The sequence below is a fragment of the Camelus ferus genome, chromosome 33, assembly GCF_009834535.1.
Source record: "Camelus ferus isolate YT-003-E chromosome 33, BCGSAC_Cfer_1.0, whole genome shotgun sequence".
In the NCBI taxonomy this organism is placed as follows: Eukaryota; Metazoa; Chordata; class Mammalia; order Artiodactyla; family Camelidae; genus Camelus; species Camelus ferus.
This window is the reverse complement of record NC_045728.1, coordinates 19,390,805-19,406,377: the sequence shown is the minus strand read 5'-3', so window position 1 is coordinate 19,406,377 and position 15,573 is coordinate 19,390,805. Positions and strand designations below refer to the sequence as shown.

Genomic DNA, 15,573 nt, shown 5'->3' with positions numbered 1-15,573 from the left:
ATTATCTCCATTTCATAGATTAATAAGTCTAGGTATAGCAAAGTTAAATAAATGCTTAAAAGTCATACTGTAGATAGATATTAACAAGGATTTAAATGATTTATTGTTTCATTATTTTCTTAAAACATGGACTTCTTTTTTGATTTGAACAGGTTTTAGAGAAAGTTTCTGAAACTTTTGGATACAGACATTTAGAAGACTTCATGGCTTCTCACTTGGATTATCTGGTTTTGGAATGGCTAAATCTTCAATACAGCTTATCTTCTTTTCCTTTTATTTTGTTAAACTACACAAACATTGAGGATTTCTATAGGTAGGTTTACGTGTGACATATATGAAATATATTTAATTTAAAATTAGATATAGGAGGTGGGGGTATAGGTCAGTGGTAGAGTGCAGGCTTAGCATGAGTGAGGTCTCGGGCACCCCCCCCCCCCAAAAAGAGCGAATAAATAAATAAATAAAATCAGTTATTAATGATAATGTGAAAGTCAGGACAGCTTTTTTTCTATTGAAAGTGTACTGAAGGTTGTCAGTGGACTTAGGATCTGGTCCTGCCTGTACCAATAACCAGCTACATGATGTTTGGGAAGCCACATAAGCAGCCTCTGGGACTTGGTGTTTTAATCTGTAAAGTAAGGGAGTTACACATGGAGATCTTTAAGGTCCCTTTCAGCTTTAATATTTAGTAATCTTCCCTATGAAATATCAATGGTAAATTTTTAGTGGCTGACTCTTTTTACCTTTTCTATTGCTTGACTATGGGCCATTTAGTCATTATTTCTGTTTAATTTAAAAGTTAAGCTTACAAATATTTATTTTGCTAACTCTAAGTCTAGAGAAGAAAATTTTGAAAATGAAGAGGTTTGAAACAGCTAAAGAATAACGTTTAAGTATCAGGATGACGGGAAGGCAGTTCATAATTGTTTAGTGGTCTTTATTATTCATTTGGCAGTAATATTTACAGTTATTATTTGAATTTACAAATTGTTTTCGTATTTCACTTTACAATAATTTTACATAAATTGATTATGCAGAAGAAATAAATATAAATTCAATTCTCGCTTCTTTTTGATCATAGAACTGGGGTGATATACTCTAAGACCTCTTTTCTCTAGTGTGACTATTTAGAATTCACTTAACTTCATTTCTCCATTTATACAATTAGAGTAAGAATGCTTAATGATCTAGATGAAGTGATGTTCTAATGCTTATTAAAACATTTTATTATTTTAAGGACTATATTATAAAATTTTACTTGGAAAGTTACATGTAATGTACCTGTTTAATTTTAATTTTTATATTTTTAGGTCTTGTTATAAAGTTTTGATTCCACATCTGGTGATTAGAAGTCATTTTGATGAGGTGAAGTCCATTGCTAATCAGATTCAAGAGGATTGGAAACATCTTCTGACAGATTGCTTTCCAAAGATTCTTGTAAATATTCTTCCATACTTCGCTTATGAGGGTACCGGAGACAGTGGGATGGCGCAGCAAAGAGAGACTGCTACCAAAGTCTATGATATGCTTAAAGATGAAAACTTATTAGGAAAACAGGTATGTCTTCAACATTTACCATACTTTTTAGCCCTTAATTGATCTGAGGTATAACTTTAAAACTTTAAGGCTATTTATGCATCATTTATTAAATTTAATACTGTTTGATAATCACTGTCTAGCATAGGTTATCCATGTATTTTTTGGTTATTGTTATACAATGTTCTCTCCTTTTGACTGACTTTTAAATGAAATGTTTTAATCAGAAATTTAAAAAAGAACTTTGGAATAGTTATATCACTTTTTCCTTTTTGAAATTTGCTTTAACTGACAGTAATACTCAAATGCAAACTGGTTATTAAATTCAAGCACTATTGAACAAAGTATACAAAATCTTCTTAATTTCCTTTTTTTTTAAATTGAAGTACAGTCAATTACAATGTGTCTGTCTCTAGTGAATAGTACAATGTCCCCAGTCATGCATATACATACATGTATTGGTTTTCCTATTTTTTTCTATTAAAGATTATTACAAAATATTGAACATAGTTCCCCGTGCTGTACAAAAGAAACTTAAAAAAATAACTATTAATTTCCTCTTTAATCTCATCAAGCTCTTCACCTTTCATGGAAAAGTACAATCCCAAGTTCCCATACCTTGCTTTTTCCTTTTTCCATGACACTTACTACCTTCTAACATGATAAAAAGTTACTTGTGTATTATGTTCATTGGTTTTTATCAATCTTCACTGTGAGTACTGTGAAGGTCAAATTTCCTATCTAGTATGTATTGAGTACTCATTATTTGATAAAAGATGGAGTCAAGTTAAAAAGGATCTAACAACTTCTGTTTGTTTTATAGTAATTTATATATATCTATAATTATTTGAGGCAACTTATATTAAAATACAAATATAAACTTTTTAAGGTAAAAGAAGATTGGTCACTCCAATTTTTTTTTTTTAAATATAAGTAAGACAAGACTAACCAAGCTTGGTCAACATTAGTATTACAGTTGGATAAACTTCAAGAGTTATAATGACAACTTAATGCTAAATGAAGTTGAGACTAATAAAAACTTAATTTATGTCTTTAACTGAGAAGCCAAGAAATTCTGTTTTTGGCTGCCCAGTTACCTGTATTGAACCAAGAAATGGAGCAGCAAGTCTCTCAGTGGCTTAGGTGGACTGTTGCCAGTCAGAGCTGGTTTTAAGTCTGTAGCCCAGAGGCACATGGTGAGCAGAGGAGCTCCTGCCCCAAAAGGCAGTTGGGACAGGTGTTGGCATGGCAGAGGGTGTGGGGTTCATGAGAGACACTCTGTTTCTAGCCCCTTTCACCCAGTCTCCCAGCTTCGACTTCTGAGCAGGCCTCCTCTTAACTGTTCTTTTTCAGGTATTCAAACCAAGAGATAGCAATGTTCAGAGTCAGAATAAGTCTAGAAGGGAAAAGTGATTACATTAAACTCTGATTAAAGTGCCAGTCTCAAGAATGGAGAGATGCAACGATTAAAAATAATTTCTTAGCTTCTTGGTTAAAGACATGAATTTTTATTAGTCCCAATTTCATTTAGTATTAAGTTGTCATTATAAGTTAATTTTTCTGTTTCTCTAATACACAGTTTCTCTGAATCAATCAAGATTCTTTTTCGTTTTCTGTGGATAAGTGTTGGTACATCTATTAGCAGTCTGAGTCTTGTAAAACTGTTCATTGTTGAATGCCTAAAATATTCAGAGTTATAAGATTGTTTAGCTATACCCAGACATCTGAATAATTTGTATGTACTTTAGTAAACATTACAGATCTGGCTTGTTAGAGAATCATATGAAATTAGTGAGGTCAGTTGTCATCTGTATGCAAGGAAGCTTATTAATTTTCTTCTCTGATATTAATCAGACTTAGCCACCTTGTACTTACTTATTCCAGATATGCTTTGAAATGGGGCTGGGTTTTTAAAAGGGCTGAAACGTTGGAAATAATGACTTGACAACTAATGTATAAGCCCAGGGAAAGGCTAGGATCTTTACACTAGATTTCTTTCTGGTCACTTTCCAGAATATTTTTGTTATTAGGAAGTGTTTTCAAACCTCCACGTGGAAGAGATAAAGATAGTAAATCATCCATTTGCCTTTTTGGTTTAAAGCACTGTAATGCCTTATTTGGAGAGCTATGAATCCACCTTCAAGACTTCACAGTCATCAGTTCCTTTGGCTGAGGTGTAACGTAGTATACCCATTCTTTCTATTTAGAGAGCTTATGCCCTTTGTGAGGCTGCCTGTAGCAGGAAGTGGATTCATGAAGAGCCTGCTCCTGTCGGGGAGGATTTTAGCCTACACCTGATGACAGGCCACGTGGGTAGCAGCTGGCCTCAGAATTTGGGATATCAACCAAGTAGAAATCTGGGGCAAAATCATGCAGGGAACAAAGAGATGATTATTGCCAGTCACTGGGAATTCTTACTAGTAAAGTTCTCTAAGTGAGATAGCATTCTCAAATAAGAATAAAATGCAGATTGATGAGCAGTATAGATCATTGGGGAATTTGGTTGCCAGGAAAATTATTAGGTTGAGGAATTTCAGGTTAGACCTTGAAGCCTTAGTTGTTAAAATAATTCTTTAAAATTATACAAAAGAACTGGATTAAGAGAGTGTTGTTTGGTATGATTTCTCTATTTTCCTTTCAGTCTGTAGGTCAGCTTCATAGCAGAAAAATTGGGTAACTCTTAAAGCTAACACTTTACATGTCTTGCAAATCTTAGATCTTTGGTCACCTACTTCTTTCTATAGTCACTGAATAATTTCAGAAATGAGGCAATAATGTGAGCTCATTGAGCTGTCTTCAAGATCACAGACATAAAAACTTAAATAGATCTTAATTTTATATCCTTGCAGATTGATCACTTATTCATTAGTAATTTACCAGAGATTGTGGTGGAGTTACTGATGACGTTACACGAACCAGCAACGTCTGGTGCCAGCCAGAGCACTGACCCCTGTGATTTTTCAGGGTATGAGTATTTTTAACTTGGAGAATTAAATGCAATTTCAGAAGTTCCTTGGGAAGTTTATTGGTTGGCACCTTCAAATGTCTATTTCTGTTGTTAGGCGTGTACTCTGCTTTTGAAATGTTCCTTTAAAAGTAATTACCTTTGAATTGTAGTAATTACTTATATGCTCTACTGTAGCCTCTCCACAGTAATTCTCTTGTAATTAACCACCTTGTTTGCAGATTTAATGACCTTTTCCTTCTCAATCTTTCTGTAATATTGAGCATTGTGCTATCTCTTGTCTCTTGAAATTTTCTTCTTCATAGCACGTTATTCCTTGTTCTCTTTTCCTTATCTGTGACTTGCCTTCTGTATCACCTTTTCTTTATCACGCTCCTTAACTAGCAGAATCTTAGTGTACTACAATTTCATTTGAATGTGAAACCCACTTGGTTGTATATGAATGTTAGAGTTATTTTCCCAGCTTGATTGTAAGCTACTTGAAAACACCCTTTACCTTTTTATATGCTCTACAGTGCTAAGCATATAAAATAGTAATAATATCTACTAAATTACTTTTACATATGTAGTTTCATTTGATACAGTGCTTGATTGCTGTGTTCTAAGATTCGTTTGTTTATAGTGTTAGCATAAAATTTTAATTCATACCTGAAGTGAAGTGATACTAAATCTCACTTGTGGAATTGCTATTAACTTTATAAAGGGATTTTAAAGCAAATTATTTAAAATTGACTAAGCCCTGGAAAGTTAAGGTACTTAGATATTCTGCTTGATGCGTATAGAGTGTGTCAAGTCAATTGTGATTTTATTAAAAGTCTAGTTTTTGAGTAGAAGAACATTTTTAAAATTTTGGGTTATTATAATACAGATTTTCTTTCTGGATTTTCACTGGTGTAGCATGAAAATGTTTTTCTTGATAACTTTATTCTGGAAATGATGACTGTATTTTTTTCTATAACTCTTAGGGATTTGGATCCTGCTCCCAATCCACCTCATTTTCCATCACATGTGATTAAAGCAACATTTGCCTATATCAGTAATTGCCATAAAACAAAGCTTAAAAGCATTTTAGAAATTCTTTCCAAAAGTCCTGTAAGTATATATTCCTAGCGTAATAACTGAAGAGAGATTTCCTTCTTTTTCAGCTTGAAAATCTGTATGAGTGCATGTTAAAGAGAAAAAAGTAAACAAAAGGAAAATTCATCTGAATAAATTAAGAAAAACACTCATTTGCAAGTTTATATCTTGGTATTTTACTTACCACTATTAACTGGAATATGTCACATATCAGGGCTGAATTCTGTGGCATTTTACTCATTGGCTCAGAGAATATATATGTGTATATATGTATTTTTAAGAATATGCTATTTAATTATAGTTTATTATCTGAAAATAAATAAATTGACAGTAGTTTTTTAGTTTAAGGTAGTAATATTCTGAATGTAATATTTTACTTTTGATAGCAAACCCAAAACAAAATTATGTGATTTAGAATTCTGTATTTTGAATAGAAAATGTATTTATTATGGCTGAGTAGTAGACAAATTTTTACTAAATGTATCTTTGTTTTCTAGGACTCCTATCAGAAAATCCTCCTAGCCATATGTGTGCAAGCAGCTGAGACAAACAATGTTTATAAAAAGCACAGAATTCTTAAAATATATCACCTGTTTGTTAGTTTATTACTGAAAGATATAAAGAGTGGCTTAGGTGGAGCTTGGGCCTTTGTTCTTCGAGATGTTATTTATACTTTGATTCACTATATCAACAAAAGGTAAATTATATATTTAGACCAATATATAAGTAGTTTTTCTACTCTTACCTTAATTGAAAATTTGTATGCTTCTTGACATCGCTTATATGTGGAATCTAAAAACTGATACAATGAACTTATTTACAAAACAAACAGGGTTACCAAAAAAAGAAATGGGGTTGGGGAAGGGACAAATTGGGAATTTGGGATTAAAAGATACACACTACTATATATGAAATAGATAAAAGCAAGGACGTACTGTATAGCACAGAGAACGGTATTCAATACCTTGTAATAACCTATAATGGAAGAGAATCTGAAAAAGAAAAAATATGTATGTGTGTGTGTGTGTGTGTGTATATATATATATATATATATATATATATACGCATATATATGTATATATATATATATAAAACTGAATCACTTTACTGTACACCTGAAACATTGTAAATCAACTAGACTTCAATTTAAAAAAAAGAGGGGGAAGGTATAGCTCAAGTGGTAGAGCGCATGCTTAGCATGCAGGAGGTCCTGGGTTCAGTCCCCAGTACCTCCTCCAAATAGAAATAAATAAATAAACCCAATTACCTCCCCCTCATAAAAACAAAGCAAATAAAAAAAAAAGAAAAAGAGAAATTATGTGCTTGGAAAAAGTAGAAGCCAGAGTTTTCTGAATTTTGTTTATTTAGTATGTATAATATCTACCTATTTTTTTTTCAGATTGTATAACTACTTCTTCAATTCTATGAATCTTAAGTACAAAGGGTCTTCAACATTTTACAATAAATATTCTAGTTTTTGATAGCCGTAAATATATATATTACCAATTCTAGTCACTACCTCCAGTGTGTATATGTGGGGTGGGGGGAGAGGGATCCCTGCACACATCCAAGGTATTCTCCAGACATCAGCTGATACCTACCCAGAGATAGTGTCAGATCCCACAGGTTAAGAGCTCAGTCCTACAAGACTGCCCCCTCCAGTCACACCAGATGTCAGTTGAAAGCCCAGGTTATCACTGGCAATAGATTGGAGATTTCAGTGACCCCTTTTCTTGGGTTTGATCAGTTTGCTAGAGTGGCTCACAGAACTCAGGAAACCTGTTTATTCACTAGATTGCTGTTTTATTATAAAAGGAAATAACTCAGGAACAGCCAGATGGAGGAGATGCACAGGGCACGGCATGGGGAAAGGGCATGGACCTTCCATGCCCTGCTATATGCATTTCACTCTCCCCACACCTGCATGTGTTCACCAGCCCAGACGCTCCCTAAACCCCATCCTTTGTGGTGTTAATGGAGACCTCATTACCTAGGCATGATTGCTGAAATCATCAGCCATTGGTGATTGATTTTTTTATTGAATTATAGTTAATTTACAATGTGTTAGTTTATGGTATATAACAAAGTGATTCAGTTATACATATGTGTATATTCTTTTTCATATTCCTTTCCATTATAGTTTATTATATAGTATTGAATATAGTTCCCTGTGCTATACAGTAGGACTGTATTGCTTATCTGTGTTATATAATGTAGTTTGTATCTGCTAATCCCAAACTCTTAATTTATTCCTCCTTCCCCTTCGGTAGCCATAAGAGTATTCCTTGCCATTGTAGTCACTGAAGACAGTTCAGATAGTGTTTTGACAGAGATTTCCCAAAATACTAAGAACCAGAGAGAGAGAGAGAGAGAGAGAGAGAAAACCTTTCCTAGTCCTCGCAGATTGGCTCTATGTTAGGACTCCCCTTCAGCCCTTAACCTAGGTTTGCTCTGAGCCCAGAGCTCAGCCCAAAGTGAGAGATTGTGGTCTTTTCATTTAGTTTTTGAGCAAGCACCTTGTCCTGGGCATGTGTCTGGCTTTCTAAATTCCTTGAAAATATGGGTGAGTTTGAGGTTCTAATTTCCCAAGGGAACGCTCTCCCTGGCTTTTCATCCTAGGCATTAGGTGGTCTGTTGTGTGTCTCAACAATGATCTTTTATCCCAGGCAGCTGTGGGTTGTTGGTCAGCCTTGCAATGTTTTCAAGCAATGCACTCAGCTTTTCCAGCCTGGGGGATATCCAGGTTAGGGAAAACAGAGCAAAGCACCTTATGTTAGTCCTTCAGATAGCTCCCAGAGAGATTTAGAACAGACATAACACAATCATTTGGGAATAAGGTCTGCTCTGCTCCCTCTGGAACGAAGGACCAGGATCCCACATTGGAAATGAGGACTGCGGTTTTTGTGACTGCTGCCAGACTGGGGAGGGGTGCGGCAGGGGCAGGTAAAATCACCACAAAGCTTTCCTAGATTTTAAATTTCCTTTCTCTTAATTCAGTGATTGCTTGATTGCTGTAAACTTTTGACTTTTGACTGTTTTACAGAGTTCTTACAAAGTTCTGGCAGTTTGCTTGTTTTTCAGTGTTTCTGTCAGGAGAGCTTAGAGCTGCCTACTCTGTCATTTTGTTGTTGTCACTTCCCTTTTTGGCTGTTAAACTATTAAGGAATTAAATACGACTTTTATGTCAACTCGCATCAGAATTAGAGCTGTTGAGGAACAGACTCACAGAATACAGACTTGTGGTTCCCAGGGCGGAGAAGGGTGGGAAGGGATAAACTGGGAGTTCCAGATTTGCAGATACTGACTGCTCTATATAAAATAGATAAACAAGTTTATACTGTATGTATTCAATACCTTATAGTAGCTCATGGTGAGAAAGAATATGAAAATGAATATATGTATATTCATGTATGACTGAAGCATTGGGCTGTACACCAGAAATGGACACAACATTGTAAACTGACTATACCTCAATAAAAAATAAAAGAAAAGGAAAAGAATTAGAGCTGTTGAATAAAAATGACTTTTAAATGAGTTTATATGGAAGTAGTGTCGTAGGACTTACTGTTTTTTCCCCTTATTAGGCCTGCTCGTTTCACGGGTGTGTCATTACGTAGCTTCTCCCTTTGTTGTGACCTGTTAAGCCGGGTTTGCCACACAGCAGTAACTCACTGTAAGGATGCTTTAGAAAATCATCTTCATGTTATCGTTGGTACACTTATACCCCTTGTGGATGATCAGATGGAGGTTCAGAAACAGGTAATTTCCCAAATCGTCCTCAAAATGACATTTGAAATACAGTGATAAAAGTATTCTTGGGAAGAGCTGTTTTATGTTTCCTTGGTGGAATCAGTAATTTCAGTGAAAATATTCTTTGAAAAATGGTGGAAAAAAATTCTTAATGAATTAGTCCTTGTAATCATTTAATTGCAGAGCAGTTGGCAATTTTGATCTAATAAATAACCTGATTTCTGTCTCTTAACTTAGGCTGAAGTATAGAGTTAGTCAAAACTAAGGATGCAGTTCACCCACTGTGATGGTGTCTGAGATATTACTTATATAAAATGTTTCAGTAATATTGGCAGTTTTATACCTCAGTGCCCATCCTGTAGTTAACACCTCACGTATTTGTTGAATTATTTGAAAGCACAGAAACAGTAGTAGCTAGGTGTCTTTGAAGTGATAGAGAACATTTTATCTGAACTAGGTTAGTAGAGTTTATATCGTTTATTACAGTGGGTTTGGTTGTTTTGCTTTAGAGTATAATTAATCCATTTCTCCTCTTTTGATTTTTTTTCTTTTTAAATTATGTTCAGGTATTGGACTTGTTGAAATACTTAGTGATTGATAACAAGGATAATGAAAACCTATATATCACGATTAAACTTTTAGATCCTTTTCCTGACCACGTTGCCTTTAAGGATTTACGTATTACTCAGCAGAAAATCAAATACAGTAGAGGACCCTTTTCACTCTTGGAGGTAATAATTATTCCATCATCTTACTATTTTGTATTAGAGAGGATAGTGGTACTTTTTGGAAACCTCTAATGCTCTAAAAACAAAAACCAATCTTTTTTAAAAAATGATACTGACAGGCATATGTAGAATAGATAAACAAGATTATATTGTATAGCACAGGGAAATAAACACAAGATCTGGTGGTAGCTCAAAAAAAATGTGACAATGAATATACATATGTTCATGTGTAACTGAAAAGTTGTACTCTACACTGGAATTTGACACAACATTGTAAAATGACTAACTCAATAAAAATATGTTAAAAAATAAGAAAAAACAAAAAAATGAAATCTACCCTCTTAAATAAAAAATCAAATATGCTGTAACAATCTGAAACTCTAATTGCATTATCATGAGAGAGTCTATTAGAATTTAAATGATTAAAACATTGTAGGATTTGAAGTGGAAGAAGTAATTTATTTCTACCTTATTTCGTAGTAACAGTGATATGAATTAGTGTCTGTAAAAGGCACTAACTGATTTTTTTATTGCTGTTAGGTTTTATTCTACAGACTCAACCAATACGTGTCAAAAGTTACGTTTTAATCTAATTTTTTCTTTTAGGAAATTAACCATTTTCTCTCAGTAAGTGTTTATGACGCACTTCCCTTGACACGGCTTGAAGGACTGAAGGATCTTCGAAGACAACTAGAGCAACATAAAGATCAGATGATGGATCTTATGAGAGCATCTCAGGGTACCAACTTTAACGACTTGGGTTATTTGTACCCATTTCTTTCTGAAAGAATCTTTTGTGAATTCTTGTTCTTGATTTAATTGTCAGAGACTTAGTTTAGACTCTCATCATTTAGTTCAGACCCTCATTTTTTCTTTCTTTTTAAAAAAATTTTTTTTGTTAAATCAAGGTACTGGAGATTGAACCCAGGACCTCATGCATGCTAAGCACACGCTCTACCACTGAGCTGTACCCTCCCCCAGACCCTCATTATTTCTCGTCTAACCATGAAAGACTTCCCAAATGGTCTCCTCACCTTGAACTACTCCCATTTTATCCATCCTCTTCACCTCTGCTGGAATGATTTCTCTAAGTCTAAATATAATCATGTTATTCTGCTGCTTAAAAAAACGTTAACCACTTGCTACTGCCTGAAAGAAAAATTTGAATTCCTTAGAGCTAGGCATACAAGGTAATCTATCTCTGTCTACTGCTCCAACTTATTTAAATAAAAGAAACATGTTTCATTTTAAACATCTTATCCCTGTTTGTGTGTTGTGCATACGTGTCTATGTGTGTTTTATGTATATATACGCATATTTGTATGTGTTTCTAGCTTTTTTTTTTTTTACTTAAGAAAACATCCATTTTATGTTGATTTGATTTGAGTTTAGTTATTATAGTACTGCATGTGGTGGAAATTTTTTCTACTTATGTTTTGATTTTCATGTTTATGTGCCCATTAACTTCACGTTTCTATTGTGTTATTTTTATCCTCAGTACTTTTAAAAATTAATTTTATTTTGACTCTCTGAACTCCCAAATTTCTAGTGCATTTTTTCGGAGATACATATACATAAAACATGAAACCCTCTTTCCATCTCTTGTTCTTGTGTGTTTGAATATTTTGTTCATCCAGACCAATACAGCCAATAGATGTGTGTAGCTATTTAGATTTAAGTGAATTCGAATTCAATAAAATTGTAAGTTCGGTTTCTTTGTTGTGCTAGCACATGTCAAGTTCTCAGGAGTAACATGGCTTGTGTCTGTCATTGGACAGCACAGATTATAGAACATTTTCATCATTTCAGGAAGTTCTGTTGGACAGTGCTGGTCCATTCTAAATGGTAGAGGCTAAAAACCCAAGCAAGCTCCCAGGGTTCCTTCTAGCTTAATGTTGAATGATTTCTGTGTTTCCAACTGTGATTTTTGCTAAGATACTGTTTTTTCTGCATAACTTGTTAAGACATTTTTCTCTGCCAAATGTTGCTGCTCACTTTTACGTGATTCTGTTTCAGAAGGATGTTCAAATATGTTCATTCATTTCATATTTTTGAGGTGCTCATGATTTAAAATCTTTTTAAAAAAACTTTGCAAGTTTTCTAGTCATATAATTTAATATATGAACATGTTATAGAGAAAAATGTTGTCTCTGCTATAGCATAAGCTGAGTTTTTCCAAAACTGCTTCCAGATAACCCGCAGGATGGCATGATGGTGAAGCTGGTTGTCGGCTTGTTGCAGTTATCCAAGATGGCAGCAAACCACACTGGTGAAAAAGAAGTTTTAGGTAAACTGTTTGGCTGAATAAATACACTTTTTTTGTTTGTTTGAGTGGTCATTTTTATATTTTTAAATCAATAAAAGTTTGTCATTTGGGATATTGGGGAAATGTGAGATGCTAGTCGTATTTCTGTTTAGTTCAGCGATCCCTAAGCAGTCCCCCATAACATTTTCCTTCTTAAGACATTCATATAAAGTTAAGAAGGTAGGGATTAACACACGTTAATGATTAACTGTTCATTTGAAAATGCCTTGTAAATATTTAAGGAAGTCAGAAAAACCCGTTTGTAGCATTAAGTTGCAAATAAATTGACTTCTGATACATTTTGTAAATATAGTGTAACTGAATGGTACTTAGTATCTTTTTTATATAACTGAAATAAGAATGAGGACTTGGAGAGCTAGATTAAACTCAGTTTTTAAAGCCACTTTCACGTCCTTTTCTACCACTATTTGGGGGTTAACTCATGTAAGATAAATAGCCAACATTATGCCTAGTGTAAGTGTTTAAATTTGGTGATCACAGGATGGAAAAATCACGTGATTAAAGTCAGCTTGAAGTTGTGACAAAATTGTTTCAAATAAGAAAAATGGGAGGAACAGAAATGCTTCACGGATTCTACCATCTTTCAACAGAGTCTTTCTTAACTTCTCAGTGGAAGTCTAGTGTCTGGGGTACTTCTTTTTCCTGTAGACTTTTATTGAAATATATCTAACATGTAGAAAAGTCGTAAGTATGTAACATGAAGAATTTTTGCAAACAGAACACACCTGTACATCTAGCACCCACGCCAAGAAATAGAACTTGATCAGTACCCTAAAAATTTCCTTTGACCAAGGAATTTACCATTTGTCCATAGTAGCACTGCTCTGGGGACAAACCTGATTTACTACAGGAGACTCAGTGACTTTCCTGTGTAGCATAAAATATTAGCGATTTATACCCACAGCTAACATGTTACTTAATGGTGAGTGCCTGAAAGCTTTCTCCCTCAGATCAGGAATGAGGCAAGTTTGCCCAGTTTTACCACTGCTATTCATCATTATACTGGAAGTTCTAGTCAGAGCAATTGGACAAGAAAAAGAAAGAAAAAACATTCAAATTGGAAAGCAAGAAGTAAAACTATATTCACAGATGACATATTTCTGTATTTATAGAAAACCCCCGAAAATCTACCAGAAAGTTACCATAAGAGAGCTAATAAAAGAATTCAGCAAAATTACAGAATACAAAATCAACACAAAAAATTCGGTTATGTTTCTGTACACCAGCAATGAGCAATATAAAAATGAAATTCCATTCCATTTATAATCACATCTGAGAGAATTAAATACCTGGGATAATTTTAATTAAGGAAGTGAAAGACTTGTACATACTCTGTTTTTTAAAAGTAAGTCACTAAGTACAGCCCACACTCAACGGGAGAAGAATTAGGCTCGACCTTTTGAAAGGAGGACTATCAAATAATTTGTTTTAATGTATATTATTAAATTCCACCATGACTGGGAAAGAGCATGGGGGAGCTGTCTGATATGCTGAAAATATCCTTCTTCATTTGGGTAGTAATAATGCAGGTGGAAAAAAAATGGGCATGTGTGCATGCATGTTTGTGTGTGTGTATCTGTGTGTGTGAATTTTCACAGAACTGAGTGTTTAATATTTGTGGACTTTACATAATACCTCAAAAAAATGGATGCTCGCATACAGTGACTATATTTGTACTTTCCTTAATATCTACATTCTACTAGTTAATCTATCTCCTGCGTATGACTTTATGGGGGAAAATATTGCCATATGGATGCTATGTAAAGAAAATTATACTGTATTTTGTAGCTTTAATCTATTCAAAATCTTTGAGAAAACACTTAAATCTTAAGAGATGACAGAATATGTTTTTGAAATTAGCGAAGTTCTGTTTTATGCACAGTCTCTTAGCTGTTACTCTACTGAAATGGAATTTCTGTGTGCAGAGGCTGTTGGAAGCTGCTTGGGAGAAGTGGGTCCTGTAGATTTCTCTACAATAGCGATACAACATAACAGGGACACGTCGTGTACCAAGGCTCTTGAGTTATTTGAAGATAAAGAGCTTCAGTGGACCTTCATAATGCTGACCTACCTGAACAGTACACTGATAGAAGATTGGTGAGCATTTAATGATACCGTATATCTGATCGCACTTACTTAATCTGACATTCAAGGAGATTGGGACTTCATATAAATTAACATTTCCAGTAACTGAAGTGTTCTCCTTTTAGTTGCCATATTTTCAGTTTCATATATTTAGTGAAAAGCATAGTATTTTTATTAATTCATGTAATTACTAAAACCTTACTGTGTGCCAGGTACTTGATATAGTGATGAGTACACCAGACAAGATTCATATTAAATTTTAGAGTAAACTAGACAAATAAATGATACGAACACTATCAGATGGTTCAACACAAAACATTAAGATAGGGGGATATAACTGGGGATAGTTTGGGCAGTTGTCAGAATCAAAGATACCATTGTCTTCTCAGCCTTGATCCTTTTAAAATGAGTCATAGAGCAGAAATTTTATAATTCTGAAAGTCTTAAGCTAATCAGATAGGGCTTTCTTTTGCCTATTAATGCTCCTTGCAAAGCAAAATGGCAATAGGTAGTGTCAGAATTTCAGCTTGCTCATTTTGAGATTACTTTTGCTTTCTCTTCCCCTCCTTCTTTATCTATTTATTTGCAGTTACCTATTTATCTGTTATTTATAGACCCTTGAGTGATGAGGGGCTTGGAACACTGACCCTCTGCTCAGTGGAAAGTCCGTGTATAACCATTGTTGGCCCTCCCTGTCTGTGGTTCTGCATTCAAGGACTGAACCAACTGCAGATTGTGTAATATTGTAGTATTTACTGTTGAAGAAAAATCTGTGTGTAAGTGGGTCTGTATAGTTCAACTCTTGTTCAAGGTTCAGCTATATTTTTGATATATTTGAGCACCTCATCGCCACCACTAGGGGGCTGATTTCAAAGGATTTTTGCCCACAGTCTTTCCAAGGTAAATAGATGTTTTGCATCTGTTTCCCCATGACAGCCCCAACCCCTTCTCTTGGGAAATAAGTGATGTCCGCCTGCTGTCTTTGTCATTGTTAATTTAAGGAACATGTATCTTTCTCTCTTTGGTTGTTGTTGTTACAGTAAAAATGCTGAAGTGGTTTCTTTTCCAACATTTTATTATAAAAATTTTCAAACTTATTTCTATGT

The 15,573-nt window shown here is 34.3% G+C and overlaps 1 protein-coding gene across 6 annotated transcripts in view; it reads left to right on the top strand.

The window, feature by feature from the left end:
• ATM (ATM serine/threonine kinase) overlaps window positions 1-15,573 on the top strand; it is a 117,195-nt gene that overhangs the window by 40,031 nt on the left and 61,591 nt on the right. For all 6 annotated transcript variants that reach the window (XR_004316929.1, XM_032472510.1, XM_032472511.1 and 3 more), the window contains 10 exons: window positions 153-313; window positions 1,311-1,557; window positions 4,386-4,501; window positions 5,467-5,593; window positions 6,076-6,275; window positions 9,163-9,337; window positions 9,895-10,059; window positions 10,663-10,795; window positions 12,248-12,343; window positions 14,308-14,479. Coding sequence is in view for 5 of the 6 variants with exons in the window: in XM_032472510.1 (XP_032328401.1) it covers window positions 153-313; window positions 1,311-1,557; window positions 4,386-4,501; window positions 5,467-5,593; window positions 6,076-6,275; window positions 9,163-9,337; window positions 9,895-10,059; window positions 10,663-10,795; window positions 12,248-12,343; window positions 14,308-14,479 (1,592 nt within the window). In the remaining variant the exon portion in view is untranslated. The remainder of the gene's footprint in view (window positions 1-152; window positions 314-1,310; window positions 1,558-4,385; window positions 4,502-5,466; window positions 5,594-6,075; window positions 6,276-9,162; window positions 9,338-9,894; window positions 10,060-10,662; window positions 10,796-12,247; window positions 12,344-14,307; window positions 14,480-15,573) is intronic.